General features: G+C 52.5%; 1 protein-coding gene across 2 annotated transcripts in view; it reads left to right on the top strand.

The window, feature by feature from the left end:
* LOC148443033 (V-set domain-containing T-cell activation inhibitor 1-like) overlaps positions 1-27,021 on the top strand; it is a 225,188-nt gene that overhangs the window by 183,267 nt on the left and 14,900 nt on the right. For both annotated transcript variants that reach the window (XM_088463361.1, XM_088463362.1), the window contains exon 5: positions 22,817-22,944. In XM_088463361.1, coding sequence (XP_088319487.1) covers positions 22,817-22,938 — 122 coding nt within the window. In that variant the 3' untranslated portion in view covers positions 22,939-22,944. The remainder of the gene's footprint in view (positions 1-22,816; positions 22,945-27,021) is intronic.

Here is a 27,021-nt window from a genome sequence, read left to right as displayed (position 1 = left end):
TCAGCAATGCACACACACACTTAATTACCTCCAGGGGCGCCTCAGCAATGTACACACACTTACTAACCTCCAGGGGTGCCTCAGCAATGTACACACACTTACTTACCTCCAGGGGTGCCTCAGCAATGCACACACACTTACTTACCTCCAGGGGCACCTCAGCAATGCACACACACTTACTTACCTCCAGGGGCACCTCAGCAAAGCACACACACACTTATCTCCAGGGGCACCTCAGCAATGCACACACACTTACTTACCTCCAGGGGCGCCTCAGCAATGTACACACAGTTACTTACCTCCAGGGGCGCCTCACCAATGCACACACACTTACTTACCTCCAGGGGCGCCTCAGCAATGTACACACACTTACTAACCTCCAGGGGCACCTCAGCAATGCACACACACTTACTTACCTCCAGGGGTGCCTCAGCAATGCACACACACTTACTTACCTCCAGGGGCGCCTCAGCAATGCACACACACTTACTTACCTCCAGGGGCGCCTCAGCAATGCACACACACTTACTTACCTCTAGGGGCACCTCAGCAATATACACACACTTACTTACCTCCAGGGGTGCCTCAGCAATGTGCACACACACTTACTTATCTCCAGGGGCACCTCAGCAATGTACACACACTTACTTACCTCCAGGGGTGCCTCAGCAATGTACACACACTTACTTACCTCCAGGGGCGCCTCAGCAATGTACACACACTTACTTACCTTCACGGGCACCTCAGCAATGCACACACACTTACTTGCCTCCAGGGGTGCCTCAGCAAAGCACACACACTTACTTACCTCCAGGGGCACCTCAGCAATGCACACACACTTACTTACCTCCAGGGGTGCCTCAGCAATGCACACACACTTACCTACCTCCAGGGGCGCCCAAGCAGTGTACATACACTTACTTACCTCCAGGGGCACCTCAGCAATGCACACACACTTACTTACCTCCAGGGGTGGCTCAGCAATGCACACACACTTACCAACCTCCAGGGGCGCCCAAGCAGTGTACACACACATACTTACCTCCAGGGGTGCCTCAGCAATGCACACACACTTACTTACCTCCAGGGGTGCCTCAGCAATGCACACACACTTATCTCCAGGGGCACCTTAGCAATGCACACACACTTACTTACCTCCAGGGGCACCTCAGCAATGCACACACCCTTACTTACCTCCAGGGGCGCCTCAGCAATGCACACACACTTACTTACCTCCAGGGGTGCCTCAGCAATGCACACACACTTACCTCCAGGGGCGCTTCAGCAATGCACACACCCTTACTTACCTCCAGGGGTGCCTCAGCAGTGCACACACCCTTACTTACCTCCAGGGGAGCTTCAGCAATGCACAAACACTTACTTACCTCCAGGGGCGCCTCAGCAATGTACACACACTTACTTACCTCCAGTGGCACCTCAGCAATGCACACACACTTACTTACCTCCAGGGGCGCCCTTGCAATGTACACACACTTACTTACCTCCAGGGGTACCTCAGCAATTCACACACACTTACCTCCAGGGGCGCTTCAGCAATGCACACACCCTTACTTACCTCCAGGGGTGCCTCAGCAGTGCACACACCCTTACTTACCTCCAGGGGCGCCTCAGCAATGCACAAACACTTACTTACCTCCAGGGGCGCCTCAGCAATGTACACACACGTACTTACCTCCAGTGGCACCTCAGCAATGCACACACACTTACTTACCTCCAGGGGCGCCCTAGCAATGTACACACACTTACTTACCTCCAGGGGTACCTCAGCAATTCACACACACTTACTTACCTCCAGGGGCACCTCAGCAATGTACACACACTTACTTACCTCCAGGGGCGCCCTAGCAATGTACACACACATACTTACCTCCAGGGGCGCCTCAGCAGTGCACACACACTTACTAACCTCCAGGGGTGCCTCAGCAATGTACACACACTTACTTACCTCCAGGGGTGCCTCAGCAATGTACACACACTTATTTACCTCCAGGGGCGCCTCAGCAATGCACACACACTTACTTACCTCCAGGGGTGCCTCAGCAATGTACACACACTTACTTACCTCCAGGGGCGCCTCACCAATGCACACACACTTACTTACCTCCAGGGGCGCCTCAGCAATGTACACACACTTACTAACCTCCAGGGGCACCTCAGCAATGCACACACACTTACTTACCTCCAGGGGTGCCTCAGCAATGCACACACACTTACTTACCTCCAGGGGCGCCTCAGCAATGCACACACACTTACTTACCTCCAGGGGTGCCTCAGCAATGTACACACACTTACTTACCTCCAGGGGCGCCTCAGCAATGTACACACACTTACTAACCTCCAAGGGCACCTCAGCAATGCACACACACTTACTTACCTCCAGGGGCGCCCTAGCAATGTACACACACATACTTACCTCCAGGGGCGCCTCAGCAGTGCACACACACTTACTAACCTCCAGGGGTGCCTCAGCAATGCACACACACTTACTTACCTCCAGGGGCACCTCAGCAATGTACACACACACTTACCTCAAGGGGCGCTTCAGCAATGCACACACACTTACTTACCTCCAGGAGTGCCTCAGCAATGTACACACACTTACTTACCTCCAGGGGTGCCTCAGCAATGCACACACACTTACTTACCTCCAGGGGCGCCTCAGCAATGTACACTAACTTACTTACCTCCAGGGGCGCCTTAGCAATGTACACACACTTACTTACCTCCAGGAGCGCCTCAGCAATGTACACACACTTACTTACCTCCAGGGGCGCCTCAGCAATGTACACACACTTACTTACCTCCAGGAGCGCCTCAGCAATGTACACACACTTACTTACCTCCAGGGGCGCCTCAGCAATGCACACACACTTACTTACCTCCAGGGGGGCCTCAGCAATGTACACACTTACTTACCTCCAGGGGTACCTCAGCAATGCACACACACTTACTTACCTCCAGGGGCGCCTCAGCAATGCACACACACTTACTTACCTCCAGGGGCCCCTCAGCAATGCACACACACTTACTTACCTCCAGGGGCCCCTCAGCAATGCACACACACTTACTTACCTCCAGGGGGGCCTCAGCAATGTACACACTTACTTACCTCCAGGGGTACCTCAGCAATGCACACACACTTACTTACCTCCAGGGGCGCCTCAGCAATGCACACACACTTACTTACCTCCAGGGGCCCCTCAGCAATGCACACACACTTACTTACCTCCAGGGGCGCCTCAGCAATGCACACACTTACTTACCTCCAGGGGCCCCTCAGCAATGCACACACACTTACTTATCTCCAGGGGTGCCTCAGCAATGTACACACTTACTTACCTCAAGGGGCACCTCAGCAATGTACACACACTTACTTACCTCCAGGGGCGCATCAGCAATGCACACACACTTACTTACCTCCAGGGGCACCTCAGCAATGCACACACACTTTCTTACCTCCAGGGGCACCTCAGCAATGTACACACACTTACTTACCTCCAGGGATGCCTCAGCAATGTACACACACTTACTTACCTCCAGGGGTGCCTCAGCAATGCACACACACTTACTTACCTCCAGGGGCGCCTCAGCAATGCACACACACTTACTTACCTCCAGGGGCGCCTCAGCAATGCACACACACTTACTTACCTCCAGGGGCGCCTCAGCAATGCACACACACTTACTTACCTCCAGGGGCACCTCAGCAATGCACACACACTTACTTACCTCCAGGGGCACCTCAACAAAGCACACACACACTTATCTCCAGGGGCACCTCAGCAATGCACACACACTTACTTACCTCCAGGGGCGCCTCAGCAATGTACACACACTTACTTACCTCCAGGGGCGCCTCACCAATGCACACACACTTACTTACCTCCAGGGGCGCCTCAGCAATGTACACACACTTACTAACCTCCAGGGGCACCTCAGCAATGCACACACACTTACTTACCTCCAGGGGTGCCTCAGCAATGCACACACACTTACTTACCTCCAGGGGCGCCTCAGCAATGCACACACACTTACTTACCTCCAGGGGCGCCTCAGCAATGCACACACACTTACTTACCTCTAGGGGCACCTCAGCAATGTACACACACTTACTTACCTCCAGGGGTGCCTCAGCAATGTGCACACACACTTACTTATCTCCAGGGGCACCTCAGCAATGTACACACACTTACTTACCTCCAGGGGTGCCTCAGCAATGTACACACACTTACTTACCTCCAGGGGTGCCTCAGCAATGTACACACACTTACTTACCTTCAGGGGCACCTCAGCAATGCACACACACACTTACTTGCCTCCAGGGGTGCCTCAGCAATGCACACACACTTACTTACCTCCAGGGGCACCTCAGCAATGCACACACACTTACTTACCTCCAGGGGTGCCTCAGCAATGCACACACACTTACCTACCTCCAGGGGCGCCCAAGCAGTGTACACACACTTACTTACCTCCAGGGGCACCTCAGCAATGCACACACACTTACTTACCTCCAGGGGTGGCTCAGCAATGCACACACACTTACCTACCTCCAGGGGCGCCCAAGCAGTGTACACACACATACTTACCTCCAGGGGTGCCTCAGCAATGCACACACACACTTACTTACCTCCAGGGGTGCCTCAGCAATGCACACACACTTATCTCCAGGGGCACCTTAGCAATGCACACACACTTACTTACCTCCAGGGGCACCTCAGCAATGCACACACCCTTACTTACCTCCAGGGGCGCCTCAGCAATGCACACACACTTACTTACCTCCAGGGGTGCCTCAGCAATGCACACACACTTACCTCCAGGGGCGCTTCAGCAATGCACACACCCTTACTTACCTCCAGGGGTGCCTCAGCAGTGCACACACCCTTACTTACCTCCAGGGGCGCCTCAGCAATGCACAAACACTTACTTACCTCCAGGGGCGCCTCAGCAATGTACACACACGTACTTACCTCCAGTGGCACCTCAGCAATGCACACACACTTACTTACCTCCAGGGGCGCCCTAGCAATGTACACACACTTACTTACCTCCAGGGGTACCTCAGCAATTCACACACACTTACTTACCTCCAGGGGCACCTCAGCAATGTACACACACTTACTTACCTCCAGGGGCGCCCTAGCAATGTACACACACATACTTACCTCCAGGGGCGCCTCAGCAGTGCACACACACTTACTAACCTCCAGGGGTGCCTCAGCAATGTACACACACTTACTTACCTCCAGGGGTGCCTCAGCAATGTACACACACTTACTTACCTCCAGGGGCGCCTCAGCAATGCACACACACTTACTTACCTCCAGGGGTGCCTCAGCAATGTACACACACTTACTTACCTCCAGGGGCGCCTCAGCAATGCACACACACACTTACTTACCTCCAGGGTGCCTCAGCAATGCACACACACTTACTTACCTCCAGGGGCACCTCAGCAATGTACACACACTTACTTACCTCCAGGGATGCCTCAGCAATGTGCACACACACTTACTTACCTCCAGGGGCACCTCAGCAATGTACACACACTTACTTACCTCCAGGGGTGCCTCAGCAATGTACACACACTTACTTACCTCCAGGGGCGCCTCAGCAATGTACACACACTTACTAACCTCCAAGGGCACCTCAGCAATGCACACACACTTACTTACCTCCAGGGGCACCTCAGCAATGCACACACACTTACTTACCTCCAGGGGTGCCTCAGCAATGCACACACACTTACTTACCTCCAGGGGTGCCTCAGCAATGCACACACACTTACTTACCTCCAGTGGCGCCTCAGCAATGCACACACACTTACTTACCTCCAGGGGCCCCTCAGCAATGTACACACACTTACTTTCCTCCAGGGGCGCCTCAGCAATGCACACACACACTTACTAACCTCCAGGGGTGCCTCAGCAATGTACACACACTTACTTACCTCCAGGGGTGCCTCAGCAATGTACACACACTTACTTACCTCCAGGGGCGCCTCAGCAATGCACACACACTTACTTACCTCCAGGGGTGCCTCAGCAATGTACACACACTTACTTACCTCCAGGGGCGCCTCAGCAATGCACACACACACTTACTTACCTCCAGGGTGCCTCAGCAATGCACACACACTTACTTACCTCCAGGGGCACCTCAGCAATGTACACACACTTACTTACCTCCAGGGATGCCTCAGCAATGTGCACACACACTTACTTACCTCCAGGGGCACCTCAGCAATGTACACACACTTACTTACCTCCAGGGGTGCCTCAGCAATGTACACACACTTACTTACCTCCAGGGGCGCCTCAGCAATGTACACACACTTACTAACCTCCAAGGGCACCTCAGCAATGCACACACACTTACTTACCTCCAGGGGCACCTCAGCAATGCACACACACTTACTTACCTCCAGGGGTGCCTCAGCAATGCACACACACTTACTTACCTCCAGGGGTGCCTCAGCAATGCACACACACTTACTTACCTCCAGGGGCGCCTCAGCAATGCACACACACTTACTTACCTCCAGGGGCCCCTCAGCAATGTACACACACTTACTTTCCTCCAGGGGCGCCTCAGCAATGCACACACACACTTAATTACCTCCAGGGGCGCCTCAGCAATGTACACACACTTACTAACCTCCAGGGGTGCCTCAGCAATGTACACACACTTACTTACCTCCAGGGGTGCCTCAGCAATGCACACACACTTACCTCCAGGGGCACCTCAGCAATGCACACACACTTACTTACCTCCAGGGGCACCTCAGCAAAGCACACACACACTTATCTCCAGGGGCACCTCAGCAATGCACACACACTTACTTACCTCCAGGGGCGCCTCAGCAATGTACACACAGTTACTTACCTCCAGGGGCGCCTCACCAATGCACACACACTTACTTACCTCCAGGGGCGCCTCAGCAATGTACACACACTTACTAACCTCCAGGGGCACCTCAGCAATGCACACACACTTACTTACCTCCAGGGGTGCCTCAGCAATGCACACACACTTACTTACCTCCAGGGGCGCCTCAGCAATGCACACACACTTACTTACCTCCAGGGGCGCCTCAGCAATGCACACACACTTACTTACCTCTAGGGGCACCTCAGCAATATACACACACTTACTTACCTCCAGGGGTGCCTCAGCAATGTGCACACACACTTACTTATCTCCAGGGGCACCTCAGCAATGTACACACACTTACTTACCTCCAGGGGTGCCTCAGCAATGTACACACACTTACTTACCTCCAGGGGCGCCTCAGCAATGTACACACACTTACTTACCTTCACGGGCACCTCAGCAATGCACACACACTTACTTGCCTCCAGGGGTGCCTCAGCAAAGCACACACACTTACTTACCTCCAGGGGCACCTCAGCAATGCACACACACTTACTTACCTCCAGGGGTGCCTCAGCAATGCACACACACTTACCTACCTCCAGGGGCGCCCAAGCAGTGTACACACACTTACTTACCTCCAGGGGCACCTCAGCAATGCACACACACTTACTTACCTCCAGGGGTGGCTCAGCAATGCACACACACTTACCAACCTCCAGGGGCGCCCAAGCAGTGTACACACACATACTTACCTCCAGGGGTGCCTCAGCAATGCACACACACTTACTTACCTCCAGGGGTGCCTCAGCAATGCACACACACTTATCTCCAGGGGCACCTTAGCAATGCACACACACTTACTTACCTCCAGGGGCACCTCAGCAATGCACACACCCTTACTTACCTCCAGGGGCGCCTCAGCAATGCACACACACTTACTTACCTCCAGGGGTGCCTCAGCAATGCACACACACTTACCTCCAGGGGCGCTTCAGCAATGCACACACCCTTACTTACCTCCAGGGGTGCCTCAGCAGTGCACACACCCTTACTTACCTCCAGGGGAGCTTCAGCAATGCACAAACACTTACTTACCTCCAGGGGCGCCTCAGCAATGTACACACACTTACTTACCTCCAGTGGCACCTCAGCAATGCACACACACTTACTTACCTCCAGGGGCGCCCTTGCAATGTACACACACTTACTTACCTCCAGGGGTACCTCAGCAATTCACACACACTTACCTCCAGGGGCGCTTCAGCAATGCACACACCCTTACTTACCTCCAGGGGTGCCTCAGCAGTGCACACACCCTTACTTACCTCCAGGGGCGCCTCAGCAATGCACAAACACTTACTTACCTCCAGGGGCGCCTCAGCAATGTACACACACGTACTTACCTCCAGTGGCACCTCAGCAATGCACACACACTTACTTACCTCCAGGGGCGCCCTAGCAATGTACACACACTTACTTACCTCCAGGGGTACCTCAGCAATTCACACACACTTACTTACCTCCAGGGGCACCTCAGCAATGTACACACACTTACTTACCTCCAGGGGCGCCCTAGCAATGTACACACACATACTTACCTCCAGGGGCGCCTCAGCAGTGCACACACACTTACTAACCTCCAGGGGTGCCTCAGCAATGTACACACACTTACTTACCTCCAGGGGTGCCTCAGCAATGTACACACACTTATTTACCTCCAGGGGCGCCTCAGCAATGCACACACACTTACTTACCTCCAGGGGTGCCTCAGCAATGTACACACACTTACTTACCTCCAGGGGCGCCTCAGCAATGCACACACACACTTACTTACCTCCAGGGTGCCTCAGCAATGCACACACACTTACTTACCTCCAGGGGCACCTCAGCAATGTACACACACTTACTTACCTCCAGGGATGCCTCAGCAATGTGCACACACACTTACTTACCTCCAGGGGCACCTCAGCAATGTACACACACTTACTTACCTCCAGGGGTGCCTCAGCAATGTACACACACTTACTTACCTCCAGGGGCGCCTCAGCAATGTACACACACTTACTAACCTCCAAGGGCACCTCAGCAATGCACACACACTTACTTACCTCCAGGGGCACCTCAGCAATGCACACACACTTACTTACCTCCAGGAGTGCCTCAGCAATGCACACACACTTACTTACCTCCAGGGGTGCCTCAGCAATGCACACACACTTACTTACCTCCAGGGGCGCCTCAGCAATGCACACACACTTACTTACCTCCAGGGGCCCCTCAGAAATGTACACACACTTACTTTCCTCCAGGGGCGCCTCAGCAATGCACACACACACTTACTAACCTCCAGGGGTGCCTCAGCAATGTACACACACTTACTTACCTCCAGGGGTGCCTCAGCAATGTACACACACTTACTTACCTCCAGGGGCGCCTCAGCAATGCACACACACTTACTTACCTCCAGGGGTGCCTCAGCAATGTACACACACTTACATACCTCCAGGGGCGCCTCAGCAATGCACACACACACTTACTTACCTCCAGGGTGCCTCAGCAATGCACACACACTTACTTACCTCCAGGGGCACCTCAGCAATGTACACACACTTACTTACCTCCAGGGATGCCTCAGCAATGTGCACACACACTTACTTACCTCCAGGGGCACCTCAGCAATGTACACACACTTACTTACCTCCAGGGGTGCCTCAGCAATGTACACACACTTACTTACCTCCAGGGGCGCCTCAGCAATGTACACACACTTACTAACCTCCAAGGGCACCTCAGCAATGCACACACACTTACTTACCTCCAGGGGCACCTCAGCAATGCACACACACTTACTTACCTCCAGGGGTGCCTCAGCAATGCACACACACTTACTTACCTCCAGGGGTGCCTCAGCAATGCACACACACTTACTTACCTCCAGGGGCGCCTCAGCAATGCACACACACTTACTTACCTCCAGGGGCCCCTCAGCAATGTACACACACTTACTTTCCTCCAGGGGCGCCTCAGCAATGCACACACACACTTAATTACCTCCAGGGGCGCCTCAGCAATGTACACACACTTACTAACCTCCAGGGGTGCCTCAGCAATGTACACACACTTACTTACCTCCAGGGGTGCCTCAGCAATGCACACACACTTACTTACCTCCAGGGGCACCTCAGCAATGCACACACACTTACTTACCTCCAGGGGCACCTCAGCAAAGCACACACACACTTATCTCCAGGGGCACCTCAGCAATGCACACACACTTACTTACCTCCAGGGGCGCCTCAGCAATGTACACACACTTACTTACCTCCAGGGGCGCCTCACCAATGCACACACACTTACTTACCTCCAGGGGCGCCTCAGCAATGTACACACACTTACTAACCTCCAGGGGCACCTCAGCAATGCACACACACTTACTTACCTCCAGGGGTGCCTCAGCAATGCACACACACTTACTTACCTCCAGGGGCGCCTCAGCAATGCACACACACTTACTTACCTCCAGGGGCGCCTCAGCAATGCACACACACTTACTTACCTCTAGGGGCACCTCAGCAATATACACACACTTACTTACCTCCAGGGGTGCCTCAGCAATGTGCACACACACTTACTTATCTCCAGGGGCACCTCAGCAATGTACACACACTTACTTACCTCCAGGGGTGCCTCAGCAATGTACACACACTTACTTACCTCCAGGGGCGCCTCAGCAATGTACACACACTTACTTACCTTCACGGGCACCTCAGCAATGCACACACACACTTACTTGCCTCCAGGGGTGCCTCAGCAATGCACACACACTTACTTACCTCCAGGGGCACCTCAGCAATGCACACACACTTACTTACCTCCAGGGGTGCCTCAGCAATGCACACACACTTACCTACCTCCAGGGGCGCCCAAGCAGTGTACACACACTTACTTACCTCCAGGGGCACCTCAGCAATGCACACACACTTACTTACCTCCAGGGGTGGCTCAGCAATGCACACACACTTACCAACCTCCAGGGGCGCCCAAGCAGTGTACACACACATACTTACCTCCAGGGGCGCCTCAGCAATGCACACACACACACTTACCTCCAGGGGTGCCTCAGCAATGCACACACACTTATCTCCAGGGGCACCTTAGCAATGCACACACACTTACTTACCTCCAGGGGCACCTCAGCAATGCACACACCCTTACTTACCTCCAGGGGCGCCTCAGCAATGCACACACACTTACTTACCTCCAGGGGTGCCTCAGCAATGCACACACACTTACCTCCAGGGGCGCTTCAGCAATGCACACACCCTTACTTACCTCCAGGGGTGCCTCAGCAGTGCACACACCCTTACTTACCTCCAGGGGAGCTTCAGCAATGCACAAACACTTACTTACCTCCAGGGGCGCCTCAGCAATGTACACACACTTACTTACCTCCAGTGGCACCTCAGCAATGCACACACACTTACTTACCTCCAGGGGCGCCCTTGCAATGTACACACACTTACTTACCTCCAGGGGTACCTCAGCAATTCACACACACTTACTTACCTCCAGGGGCACCTCAGCAATGTACACACACTTACTTACCTCCAGGGGCGCCCTAGCAATGTACACACACATACTTACCTCCAGGGGCGCCTCAGCAGTCCACACACACTTACTAACCTCCAGGGGTGCCTCAGCAATGTACACACATTTACTTACCTCCAGGGGTGCCTCAGCAATGTACACACACTTACTTACCTCCAGGGGCGCCTCAGCAATGCACACACACTTACTTACCTCCAGGGGTGCCTCAGCAATGTACACACACTTACTTACCTCCAGGGGCGCCTCAGCAATGCACACACACACTTACTTACCTCCAGGGTGCCTCAGCAATGCACACACACTTACTTACCTCCAGGGGCACCTCAGCAATGTACACACACTTACTTACCTCCAGGGATGCCTCAGCAATGTGCACACACACTTACTTACCTCCAGGGGCACCTCAGCAATGTACACACACTTACTTACCTCCAGGGGTGCCTCAGCAATGTACCCACACTTACTTACCTCCAGGGGCGCCTCAGCAATGTACACACACTTACTAACCTCCAAGGGCACCTCAGCAATGCACACACACTTACTTACCTCCAGGGGCACCTCAGCAATGCGCACACACTTACTTTCCTCCAGGGGCGCCTCAGCAATGCACACACACACTTACTTACCTCCAGGAGCGCCTCAGCAATGTACACACACTTACTAACCTCCAGGGGTGCCTCAGCAATGTACACACACTTACTTACCTCCAGGGGCGCCTCAGCAATGCACACACACACTTGCTTACCTCCAGGGGCGCCTCAGCAATGCACACACACTTACTTACCTCCAGGGGCACCTCAGCAATGTACACACACTAACTTACCTCCAGGAATGCCTCAGCAATGTACACACACTTACTTACATCCAGGGGTGCCTCAGCAATGTACACACACTTACTTACCTCCAGGGGCGCCTCAGAAATGCACACACACTTACTTACCTCCAGGGGCGCCTCAGCAATGCACACACACTTACTTACCTCCAGGGGCGCCTCAGCAATGCACACACACTTACTTACCTCCAGGGGCATCTCAGCAATGCACACACACTTACTTACCTCCAGGGGCACCTCAGCAAAGCACACACACACTTATCTCCAGGGGCACCTGAGCAATGCACACACACTTACTTACCTCCAGGGGCGCCTCAGCAATGTACACACACTTACTTACTTCCAAGTGCGCCTCAGCAATGCACACACACTTACTTACCTCCAGGGGCGCCTCAGCAATGTACACACACTTACTAACCTCCAGGGGCACCTCAGCAATGCACACACACTTACTTACCTCCAGGGGTGCCTCAGCAATGCACACACACTTACTTACCTCCAGGGGCGCCTCAGCAATGCACACACACTTACTTACCTCCAGGGGCGCCTCAGCAATGCACACACACTTACTTACCTCCAGGGGCACCTCAGCAATGCACACACACTTACTTACCTCCAGGGGCACCTCAGCAAAGCACACACACTTACCTCCAGGGGCACCTCAGCAATGCACACACACACTTATCTCCAGGGGCGCCTCAGCAATGTACACACACTTATCTCCAGGGGCACCTCAGCAATGCACACACACTTATTTACCTCCAGGGGTGCCTCAGCAATGCACACACACTTACTTACCTCCAGGGGTGCCTCAGCAATGCACACACACTTACTTACCTCCAGGGGTGCCTCAGCAATGCACACACACTTACTTACTTCCAGCGGCGCCTCAGCAATGTACACACAGTTACTTACCTCCAGGGGCGCCTCAGCAATGCACACACACTTACTTACCTCCAGGGGCGCCTCAGCAATGTACACACACTTACTTACCTCCAGGGGCACCTCAGCAATGTACACACACTTACTTACCTCCAGGGGCACCTCAGCAATGTACACACACTTACTTACCTCCAGGGGCGCCTAAGCAATGTACACACACTTACTTACCTCCAGGGGCACCTCAGCAATGCACACACACTTACTTACCTCCAGGGGCACCTCAGCAATGTACACACACACTTACTTACCACCAGGGGCGCCTCAGCAATGCACACACACTTACCTCCAGGGGCGCTTGAGCAATGCACACACCCTTACTTACCGCCAGGGGTGCCTCAGCAGTGCACACACTTACTTACCTACAGGGGTGCCTCAGCAATGTACACACACTGACTTACCTTCAGGGGCACCTCAGCAATGCACACACACACTTACTTACCTCCAGGGGTGCCTCAGCAATGCACACACACTTACTTACCTCCAGGGGCACCTCAGCAATGCACACACACTTACTTACCTCCAGGGGTGCCTCAGCAATGCACACACACTTACTTACCTCCAGGGGTGCCTCTGCAATGCACACACACTTACTTACCTCCAGGGGCGCCTCAGCAATGCACACACACTTACTTACCTCCAGGGGCGCCTCAGCAATGTACACACACTTACTTACCTCCAGGGGCACCTCAGCAATGCACACAGACTTACTTACCTCCAGGGGCACCTCAGCAATGCACACACACTTACTTACCTCCAGGGGCACCTCAGCAATGCACACACACTTACTTACCTCCAGCGGCACCTCAGCAATGCACACACACTTACTTACCTCCAGGGGCGCCTCAGCAATGCACGCACACTTACTTACCTCCAGGGGTGCCACAGCAATGCACACACACTTACTTACCTCCAGGGACACCTCAGCAATGTACACACACTTACTTACCTCCAGCGGCGCCTCAGCAATGTACACACACTTTCTTACCTCCAGGGGCGCCTCAGCAATGCACACACACTTACTTACCTCCAGGGGCGCCTCCGCAATGTACACACACTTACTTACCTCCAGGGGCGCCTCAGCAATGTACACACACTTACTTACCTCCAGGGGCACCTCAGCAATGTACACACACTTACTTACCTCCAGGGGCGCCTCAGCAATGTACACACACTTACTTACCTCCAGGGGCACCTCAGCAATGCACACACACTTACTTACCTCCAGGGGCACCTCAGCAATGCACACACACTTACCTCCAGGGGCGCTTGAGCAATGCACACACACTTACTTACCTCCAGGGGTGCCTCAGCAGTGCACACACTTACTTACCTCCAGGGGTGCCTCAGCAATGTTCACACACTGACTTACCTTCAGGGGCACCTCAGCAATGCACACACACACTTACTTACCTCCAGGGGTGCCTCAGCAATGCACACACACTTACTTACCTCCAGGGGCACCTCAGCAATGCACACACACTTACTTACCTCCAGGGGTTCCTCAACAATGCACACACACTTACCTACCTTCAGGGGCGCCCTAGCAGTGTAAACACACATACTTACCTCCAGGGGTGCCTCAGCAATGCACACACACTTACTTACCTCCAGGGGTGCCTCAGCAATGCACACACACTTACTTACCTCCAGGGGTGCCTCAGCAATGCACACACACACTTACTTACCTCCAGGGGCACCTCAGCAATGCACACACACTTATCTCCAGGGGCACCTTAGCAATGCACACACACTTACTTACCTCCAGCGGCGCCTCAGCAATGCACACACACTTACTTACCTCCAGGGGCGCCTCAGCAATGCACACACACTTACTTACCTCCAGGGGCACCTCAGCAATGCACACACACTTACTTACCTCCAGGGGCACCTCAGCAAAGCACACACACTTACCTCCAGGGGCACCTCAGCAATGCACACACACACTTATCTCCAGGGGCGCCTCAGCAATGTACACACACATATCCAGGGGCACCTCAGCAATGCACACACACTTACTTACCTCCAGGGGTGCCTCAGCAATGCACACACACTTTCTTACCTCCAGGGGCGCCTCAGCAATGCACACACACTTACTTACCTCCAGGGGCGCCTCAGCAATGTACACACACTTACTTACCTCCAGGGGCACCTCAGCAATGCACACAGACTTAATTACCTCCAGGGGCACCTCAGCAATGCACACACACTTACTTACCTCCAGGGGCACCTCAGCAATGCACACACACTTACTTACCTCCAGCGGCACCTCAGCAATGCACACACACTTACTTACCTCCAGGGGCGCCTCAGCAATGCACGCACACTTACTTACCTCCAGGGGCGCCCTAGCAATGTACACACACTTACTTACCTCCAGGGGTGCCTCAGCAATGCACACACACTTACTTACCTCCAGGGACACCTCAGCAATGTACACACACTTACTTACCTCCAGCGGCGCCTCAGCAATGTACACACACTTACTTACCTCCAGGGGCGCCTCAGCAATGCACACACACTTACTTACCTCCAGGGGCGCCTCCGCAATGTACACACACTTACTTACCTCCAGGGGCGCCTCAGCAATGTACACACACTTACTTACCTGCAGGGGCACCTCAGCAATGTACACACACTTACTTACCTCCAGGGGCGCCTCAGCAATGTACACACACTTACTTACCTCCAGGGGCACCTCAGCAATGCACACACACTTACTTACCTCCAGGGGCACCTCAGCAATGCACACACACTTACCTCCAGGGGCGCTTGAGCAATGCACACACCCTTACTTACCTCCAGGGGTGCCTCAGCAGTGCACACACTTACTTACCTCCAGGGGTGCCTCAGCAATGTTCACACACTGACTTACCTTCAGGGGCACCTCAGCAATGCACTCACACACTTACTTACCTCCAGGGGTGCCTCAGCAATGCACACACACTTACCTACCTCCAGGGGCGCCCTAGCAGTGTACACACACATACTTACCTCCAGGGGTGCCTCAGCAATGCACACACACTTACTTACCTCCAGGGGTGCCTCAGCAATGCACACACACTTACTTACCTCCAGGGGTGCCTCAGCAATGCACACACACACTTACTTACCTCCAGGGGCACCTCAGCAATGCACACACACTTATCTCCAGGGGCACCTTAGCAATGCACACACACTTACTTCCCTCCAGGGGCACCTCAGCAATGCACACACCCTTAACTACCTCCAGGGGCGCCTCAGCAATGCACACACACTTACTTACCTCCAGGGGCGCCTCAGCAATGTACACACACTTACTTACCTCCAGGGGCACCTCAGCAATGTACACACACTTACTTACCTCCAGGGGCGCCTCAGCAATGTACACACACTTACTTACCTCCAGGGGCACCTCAGCAATGCACACACACTTACTTACCTCCAGGGGCACCTCAGCAATGCACACACACTTACCTCCAGGGGCGCTTGAGCAATGCACACACACTTACTTACCTCCAGGGGTGCCTCAGCAGTGCACACACTTACTTACCTCCAGGGGTGCCTCAGCAATGTTCACACACTGACTTACCTTCACGGGCACCTCAGCAATGCACACACACACTTACTTACCTCCAGGGGTGCCTCAGCAATGCACACACACTTACTTACCTCCAGGGGCACCTCAGCAATGCACACACACTTACTTACCTCCAGGGGTTCCTCAACAATGCACACACACTTACCTACCTTCAGGGGCGCCCTAGCAGTGTAAACACACATACTTACCTCCAGGGGTGCCTCAGCAATGCACACACACTTACTTACCTCCAGGGGTGCCTCAGCAATGCACACACACTTACTTACCTCCAGGGGTGCCTCAGCAATGCACACACACACTTACTTACCTCCAGGGGCACCTCAGCAATGCACACACACTTATCTCCAGGGGCACCTTAGCAATGCACACACACTTACTTACCTCCAGCGGCGCCTCAGCAATGCACACACACTTACTTACCTCCAGGGGCGCCTCAGCAATGCACACACACTTACTTACCTCCAGGGGCACCTCAGCAATGCACACACACTTACTTACCTCCAGGGGCACCTCAGCAAAGCACACACACTTACCTCCAGGGGCACCTCAGCAATGCACACACACACTTATCTCCAGGGGCGCCTCAGCAATGTACACACACATATCCAGGGGCACCTCAGCAATGCACACACACTTACTTACCTCCAGGGGTGCCTCAGCAATGCACACACACTTTCTTACCTCCAGGGGCGCCTCAGCAATGCACACACACTTACTTACCTCCAGGGGCGCCTCAGCAATGTACACACACTTACTTACCTCCAGGGGCACCTCAGCAATGCACACAGACTTAATTACCTCCAGGGGCACCTCAGCAATGCACACACACTTACTTACCTCCAGGGGCACCTCAGCAATGCACACACACTTACTTACCTCCAGCGGCACCTCAGCAATGCACACACACTTACTTACCTCCAGGGGCGCCTCAGCAATGCACGCACACTTACTTACCTCCAGGGGCGCCCTAGCAATGTACACACACTTACTTACCTCCAGGGGTGCCTCAGCAATGCACACACACTTACTTACCTCCAGGGACACCTCAGCAATGTACACACACTTACTTACCTCCAGCGGCGCCTCAGCAATGTACACACACTTACTTACCTCCAGGGGCGCCTCAGCAATGCACACACACTTACTTACCTCCAGGGGCGCCTCCGCAATGTACACACACTTACTTACCTCCAGGGGCGCCTCAGCAATGTACACACACTTACTTACCTGCAGGGGCACCTCAGCAATGTACACACACTTACTTACCTCCAGGGGCGCCTCAGCAATGTACACACACTTACTTACCTCCAGGGGCACCTCAGCAATGCACACACACTTACTTACCTCCAGGGGCACCTCAGCAATGCACACACACTTACCTCCAGGGGCGCTTGAGCAATGCACACACCCTTACTTACCTCCAGGGGTGCCTCAGCAGTGCACACACTTACTTACCTCCAGGGGTGCCTCAGCAATGTTCACACACTGACTTACCTTCAGGGGCACCTCAGCAATGCACTCACACACTTACTTACCTCCAGGGGTGCCTCAGCAATGCACACACACTTACTTACCTCCAGGGGCACCTCAGCAATGCACACACACTTACTTACCTCCAGGGGTGCCTCAGCAATGCACACACACTTACCTACCTCCAGGGGCGCCCTAGCAGTGTACACACACATACTTACCTCCAGGGGTGCCTCAGCAATGCACACACACTTACTTACCTCCAGGGGTGCCTCAGCAATGCACACACACTTACTTACCTCCAGGGGTGCCTCAGCAATGCACACACACACTTACTTACCTCCAGGGGCACCTCAGCAATGCACACACACTTATCTCCAGGGGCACCTTAGCAATGCACACACACTTACTTCCCTCCAGGGGCACCTCAGCAATGCACACACCCTTAACTACCTCCAGGGGCGCCTCAGCAATGCACACACACTTACTTACCTCCAGGGGTGCCTCAGCAATGCACACACACTTACCTCCAGGGGCGCTTCAGCAATGCACACACCCTTACTTACCTCCAGGGATGCCTCAGCAATGCACACACTCTTACTTACCTCCAGGGGCGCCTCAGCAATGCACACACACACTTACTTACCTCCAGGGGCACCTCAGCAATGTACACACACTTACTTACCTCCAGGGGCGCCTCAGCAATGTACACACACTTACTTACCTCCAGGGGCACCTCAGCAATGTACACTCACTTACTTACCTCCAGGGGTGCCTCAGCAATGCACACACACTTACTTACCTCCAGGGGCACCTCAGCAATGTACACACACTTACCTCAAGGGCGCTTCAGCAATGCACACACACTTACTTACCTCCAGGAGTGCCTCAGCAATGTACACACACTTACTTACCTCCAGGGGTGCCTCAGCAATGCACACACACTTACTTACCTCCAGGGGCGCCTCAGCAATGTACACTCACTTACTTACCTCCAGGGGCGCCTTAGCAGCAATGTACACACACTTACTTACCTCCAGGAGCGCCTCAGCAATGTACACACACTTACTTACCTCCAGGAGCGCCTCAGCAATGTACACACACTTACTTACCTCCAGGAGCGCCTCAGCAATGTACACACACTTACTTACCTCCAGGGGCGCCTCAGCAATGCACACACACTTACTTACCTCCAGGGGGGCCTCAGCAATGTACACACTTACTTACCTCCAGGGGTACCTCAGCAATGCACACACACTTACTTACCTCCAGGGGTGCCTCAGCAATGCACACACACTTACTTACCTCCAGGGGCCCCTCAGCAATGCACACACACTTACTTACCTCCAGGGGCCCCTCAGCAATGCACACACACTTACTTACCTCCAGGGGGGCCTCAGCAATGTACACACTTACTTACCTCCAGGGGTACCTCAGCAATGCACACACACTTACTTACCTCCAGGGGCGCCTCAGGAATGCACACACACTTACTTACCTCCAGGGGCCCCTCAGCAATGCACACACACGTACTTACCTCCAGGGGCGCCTCAGCAATGCACATACTTACTTACCTCCAGGGTCCCCTCAGCAATGCACACACACTTACTTATCTCCAGGGGTGCCTCAGCAATGTACACACTTACTTACCTCCAGGGGCACCTCAGCAATGTACACACACTTACTTACCTCCAGGGGCGCCTCAGCAATGCACACACACTTACTTACCTCCAGCGATGCTTCAGCAATGTACACACACTTACTTACCTCCAGGGGGGCCTCAGCAATGTACACACTTACTTACCTCCAGGGGCACCTCAGCAATGTACACACACTTACTTACCTCCAGGGGCGCCTCAGCAATGCACACACACTTACTTACCTCCAGGGATGCCTCAGCAATGCACACACACTTACTTACCTCCCGGGGCGCCTCAGCAATGTACACACTTACTTACCTCCAGGGGCACCTCAGCAATGTACACACACTTACTTACCTCCAGGGGCGCCTCAGCAATGCACACACACTTACTTACCTCCAGGGATGCCTCAGCAATGTACACACACTTACTTACCTTCAGGGGTGCCTCAGCAATGTACACACTTACTTACCTCCAGGGGCACCTCAGCAATGTACACACACTTACTTACCTCCAGGGGTGCCTCAGCAATGCACACACACTTACTTACCTCCAGGGATGCCTCAGCAATGCACACACACTTACTTACCTCCAGGGGCGCCTCAGCAATGTACACACTTACTTACCTCCAGGGGCACCTCAGCAATGTACACACACTTACTTACCTCCAGGGGCGCCTCAGCAATGCACACACACTTACTTACCTCCAGGGATGCCTCAGCAATGTACACACACTTACTTACCTCCAGGGGTGCCTCAGCAATGTACACACACTTACTTACCTCCAGGGGCACCTCAGCAATGCACACACACTTACTTACCTCCAGGGGCGCCTCAGCAATATACACACACTTACTTACCTCCAGGGGCGCCTCAGCAATGCACACACTTACTTACCTCCAGGGGCGCCTCAGCAATGCACACACTTACTTACCTTCAGGGGTGCCTCAGCAATGCACAGAAAAAACAAGCCCAATTCTGCTTGGTATATGCTTACTTGGCAACTATGATGACTAGGAGATACAGGCTTTCCCATGCTCCAGTTCATGGCACTGTGCGCTGGGCGGCGGCCTCTTACTGTGTCAGGAAATCGCACTTGCTCCCCAGACTCAGGAACTCTGGGAAGAGGAATAACCTGTTGCAGCAGGGCCTGGGTTAGTCCTCATTTATTATATAGTCATTCTCATATAGGGGTATATTTACTTTGGTGAGAGTTTATAGAAGTGGAGATGTTGCCCATAGCAACCAATCTTATTCTAGCTATTATCTTCTAGAAGGTGCTAGTTACGTGTTAAGTATAATCTGATTGGTTGCTATGGGCAACATCTCCACTTCTATAAACTCTCACTTTAGTAAATATACCACGTAGTTTGCTATAAAATGGATTCTATGCTGCTGGATTGTTTTACTTTGCTTACATTACCTGCAAGCGCCCCTCATTCACACCCTGTGTCTGGCCTAGACCTTGTCACAAAACGCTGTACTATGCGGAAGACGTGTGTTCTGTGTGTCGCAGCGCTTTCCACTGCTTCATCGTGCTGCCCGCTGACTCCACGCCATTCCCTGCTGCTATTGTGGCACCCGGCACTTCCTAAACTTTATCCCTAAGGTCACATGATCGCTGCTATCCCTGGAGATAGGCTGCTTATTAACACCTGGCTCTGTCTAAGCACTACTATGGCTGCAGATGGCTGACAGAGTATTAGGCTCACTACCTAGCTCCAGCAGGCTTGGGTAGAGGATGCCGGCACTCCGGAAAATCTCGATGCCGACATCCCGACAGGATTGGGATACTGACACTTGTCAGTCAGTATCCTAACCCTCCCCCTCTCTATACCCCTAACACTACCTTCCCGGAGGGTAAACCTGACCCTCCCCCTTATTGCCTAATGCTAACCCTCCCTCTAGTGCCTAACCCTAACCCCTAACCCTCCCCCTGACCCCAGTACTTACCATCCAGATGCCGACAGTCGGGAAGCTGGCGCCAGGATTCTGACAATTGTCGGGATTGCAGCGCTGACATCCCGACTGTCAGGATTTTGATGGTATCCCCTCCAGCACACTAAGACTCCCTGTGTGTATGGTCCTGTGTGTGACCTGGCCTGTTTGTGACTTCTCTCTGCCCAATCCCAGAGGCCCGTGCGTGATCTCCTGGTATCCTGACCTTGCCCTACTCTGCTGCTTGGTCCCTGTGGCTTATTTGAGGTTCTCAGTCAGCGGCGCACACAGGGGGGGTTTCTAAGTACCCATAGACCTCCCTGACTAGTGGCTTATGCCCGCTGGGACGGCTACATACTGTAGCTGTCGGCTTGGGGCCGCAGGTGCGCTGTGTATACATGACCGGCAGCCGGGAGACATGCTGAGGAATCTGCCCGGCCGTTCTGATTGTGTTATAAATACATCGGCCTGTCTCCTGGCCACCTGTCAGGTACGTGCAGCGCAGCTAAACCATGCTGATTGGTGGTTGGCTTGAAGGTATCTACCAATCAGAGTGCATGTAGACCTTAGGAGAGCTATCGAGGAACAGGCAGTCACAGGCAGGTGAGTCATTTATTTGTCTGCTCTCCGACTGATTTTCACCAGTGGGAAGTGTAAGTGAATAACTTTAAATGAGAGGTGGAAAGTGGGTCTCAGATTTGGGGGTTGCAGGTTTTGGCCGGAGTATGATTTTAAGTGAGGGATAGAGGTTGTCCATAGCAACTAATCAGCTTTTAGCTATCATTTTATAGAATGTATATGAATAATGATACCTACAGTAGAAGCTTTGGGCAACTCCTACCCTGGTCCTCTGTAAATCTACCCCTTAGAGAAATTCCCTGATGTATTCTGTGTCTTTTCTTTCTTTAGTTTCCGGCTTCAAAACAGACACTCGTCTGCAAGTCCTAGGCTCAGCGGAGGTCCTGTCTCCTTCTATTCTCCTGCTGTGTCTCCTCACCCTGATCGTCCATACTGGAGCTGCGCTCTGGTAGATGCAGGTAACAGAAGAATGTCAGCTTTTCTGGTGTACCCTACTGTCTGCCCCTACGGCCTGTCCATACTTCCTGCCCTTACTGCCTGTTCCTACTGCCTTCCCTTACTGCCTGCCCTACCACCTGCCCCTACTGCCTGCCTTATTACCTGCTCCTACTACATTCCCTTACTGACTGCCCTACTGCCTGCCCTTACTGCCTGTCCATACTGCCTGCCCTTACTACCTTCCCTTACTGCCTGCCCTTACTGCCTGTCCATACTGCCTTCCCTTACTGCCTTCCCTTACTACCTTCCCTTACTGCCTGCCCTTACTGCCTTCCCTTACTGTCTTCCCTTACTGCCTTCCCTTACTGCCTTCCCTTACTGCCTGCCCTACCACCTGCCCCTACTACCTGCTCCTACTGACTGCCCCTACTACTTTCCCTTACTGACTGCCCCTACTGCCTGCCCTTACTGCCTGCCTTATTACCTGCTCCTACTGCCTTCCCTTACTGCCTTCCCTTACTGCCTTTCCTTACTGCCTGCCCTACCACCTGCTCCTACTGACTGCCCGTACTACTTTCCCTTACTGACTGCCCTTACTGCCTGTCCATACTGCCTGCCCTTACTGCCTTCCCTTACTGCCTGCCCATACTTCCTGCTCTTACTGTCTGCCCTACCACCTGCCCCTACTGCCTGTCTTACTACCTGTTCCTACTGACTGCCCCTACTACCTTCCCTTACTGCATGCCCCTACTGCCTGTCCATACTTCTTGCCCTTACTGACTGCCCCGACTGCCTGTCCATACTTCTTGCCCCTACTACCTGTCCATACTTCCTGCCATACTTCCTGCCCCTACTGCCTTCCCTTACTGCCTGCCTTACTACCTGCTATTACTGACTGCTCCTACTACCTTCCCTTACTGCCTTCCCTTACTGCCTGCCCCTATTGGCTGCCCCTACTGCCTTCCCTTACTGCCTGCCCCTACTACCTGCCTTACTGCCTGTTCCTACTGACTGCTCCTACTACCTTCCCTTACTGCCTGCCCCTATGCCCTATACCTTCCCTTACTGCCTTCCCTTACTGCCTGCACCTACTTCCTGTCCATACTAGGTCACACTCAAGATACAAAGTTTCCAGTGTACATCCACTTGCGGTCTGTCTTGTGTAATATGAGATTGTGATTGGGATCATTGGGACAGATATAATTACCTGTATTTAGTTTTATGATGATTTATAAGATATATTCTTTTGTTCATATGTGTTTATTGATGAACTAGTAAAAATAAAATACGCATGAATTTCACTATACATAGTTTATGTTCTATTGTAAGCAATATTATGTAATACTCCGATCCAGCGCTGCTATTCCACTTTTTGTATAAAGTTTCTCTTCAGCTTAGGAGGCCTAAGCAACCGGCCCCCGGAATATAGCTGGAGGATCGTAGTGACACACTAGATGCCTTAGGATCTCTGCCCATTTATTGATATTTAGTCTAGGAGGTGGTAGCGCCACTTCTAATTGTATCTTGCCCTACTTGCTCCCTCTACTGTCTGCCCTACTGTCTGCCCCTATTGCCTCCTCCTACTTCCTGCTCCTATTGTCTGCCCTTAATTCCTGCCCCTAATGCATGTACCTACTTGTCTGTCCATACTGATTCCCCTACTTCCTGCCTTTACTACCTGCCCTACTGTCTTTCCCTACTATCTGCCCTACTGTCTTTCCCTACTACCTGCCCTACTGTCTTTCCCTACTACCTGCCCTACTGTCTTTCCCTACTACCTGCCCTACTGTCTTTCCTTACTACCTGCCTTACTGTCTTTTCCTACTACCTGCCCTACTGTCTTTCCCTACTACCTGCCCTACTGTCTTTCTCTACTACATGCCCTACTGTCTTTCCCTACTACTTGCCCTACTGTCTTTCCTTACTACCTGCCCTACTGTCTTTCTCTGCTACCTTCCCTACTGTCTTTCTCTACTACCTTCCATACTGTCTTTCCTTACTACCTGCCCTACTGTCTTTCTCTACTACCTTCCCTACTGTCTTTCTCTACTACTACCTTCCCTACAGTCTTTCCTTACTACCTGCCCTACTGTCTTTCCTTACTACCTGCCCTACTGTCTTTCTCTACTACCTTCCCTACTGTCTTTCTCTACTACCTTCCCTACTGTCTTTCCTTACTACCTGCCCTACTGTCTTTCCTTACTACCTGCCCTACTGTCTTTCTCTACTACCTTCACTACTAGCTGCCCTACTGTCTTTCCTTACTACCTGCCCTACTGTCTTTCACTACTACCTTCCCTACTGTCTTTCTCTACTACCTTCCCTACTGTCTTTCCTTACTACCTGCCCTACTGTCTTTCCTTACTACCTGCCCTACTGTCTTTCTCTACTACCTTCCCTACTGTCTTTCTCTACTACCTTCCCTACTGTCTTTCCTTACTACCTGCCCTACTGTCTTTCCTTACTACCTGCCCTACTGTCTTTCCTTACTACCTGCCCTACTGTCTTTCTCTGCTACCTTCCCTACTGTCTTTCTCTACTACCTTCCATACTGTCTTTCCTTACTACCTGCCCTACTGTCTTTCCTTACTACCTGCCCTACTGTCTTTCTCTACTACCTTCCCTACTGTCTTTCTCTACTACTACCTTCCCTACAGTCTTTCCTTACTACCTGCCCTACTGTCTTTCCTTACTACCTGCCCTACTGTCTTTCTCTACTACCTTCCCTACTGTCTTTCTCTACTACTACCTTCCCTACAGTCTTTCCTTACTACCTGCCCTACTGTCTTTCCTTACTACCTGCCCTACTGTCTTTCTCTACTACCTTCCCTACTGTCTTTCTCTACTACCTTCCCTACTGTCTTTCCTTACTACCTGCCCTACTGTCTTTCCTTACTACCTGCCCTACTGTCTTTCTCTACTACCTTCACTACTAGCTGCCCTACTGTCTTTCCTTACTACCTGCCCTACTGTCTTTCACTACTACCTTCCCTACTGTCTTTCTCTACTACCTTCCCTACTGTCTTTCCTTACTACCTGCCCTACTGTCTTTCCTTACTACCTGCCCTACTGTCTTTCTCTACTACCTTCCCTACTGTCTTTCTCTACTACCTTCCCTACTGTCTTTCCTTACTACCTGCCCTACTGTCTTTCCTTACTACCTGCCCTACTGTCTTTCCTTACTACCTGCCCTACTGTCTTTCTCTGCTACCTTCCCTACTGTCTTTCTCTACTACCTTCCATACTGTCTTTCCTTACTACCTGCCCTACTGTCTTTCCTTACTACCTGCCCTACTGTCTTTCTCTACTACCTTCCCTACTGTCTTTCTCTACTACTACTATCCCTACAGTCTTTCCTTACTACCTGCCCTACTGTCTTTCCTTACTACCTGCCCTACTGTCTTTCTCTACTACCTTCCCTACTGTCTTTCTCTACTACCTTCCCTACTGTCTTTCCTTACTACCTGCCCTACTGTCTTTCCTTACTACCTGCCCTACTGTCTTTCTCTACTACCTTCACTACTAGCTGCCCTACTGTCTTTCCTTACTACCTGCCCTACTGTCTTTCACTACTACCTTCCCTACTGTCTTTCTCTACTACCTTCCCTACTGTCTTTCCTTACTACCTGCCCTACTGTCTTTCCTTACTACCTGCCCTACTGTCTTTCTCTACTACCTTCCCTACTGTCTTTCTCTACTACCTTCCCTACTGTCTTTCCTTACTACCTGCCCTACTGTCTTTCCTTACTACCTGCCCTACTGTCTTTCTCAGCTACCTTCCCTACTGTCTTTCTCTGCTACCTTCCCTACTGTCTTTCTCTACTACCTTCCCTACTGTCTTTCTCTACTACCTTCCCTACTGTCTTTCTCTGCTACCTTCCCTACTGTCTTTCTCTACTACCTTCCCTACTGTCTTTCTCTGCTACCTTCCCTACTGTCTTTCTCTACTACCTTCCCTACTGTCTTTCTCTGCTACCTGCCCTACTGTCTTTCCCTGCCACCTTCCCTACTGTCTTTCTCTACTACCTTCCCTACTGTCTTTCCCTACTACCTTCCCTACTGTCTTTCTCTACTACCTGCCCTACTGTCTTTCCCTG

Source organism: Taudactylus pleione, unplaced genomic scaffold, assembly GCF_031769625.1.
Source record: "Taudactylus pleione unplaced genomic scaffold, aTauple2 ptg001349l, whole genome shotgun sequence".
NCBI classification, from domain to species: domain Eukaryota; kingdom Metazoa; phylum Chordata; class Amphibia; order Anura; family Myobatrachidae; genus Taudactylus; species Taudactylus pleione.
Note: the sequence above shows the minus strand (reverse complement) of the source record. Positions and strands in the feature narration are given on the sequence as shown.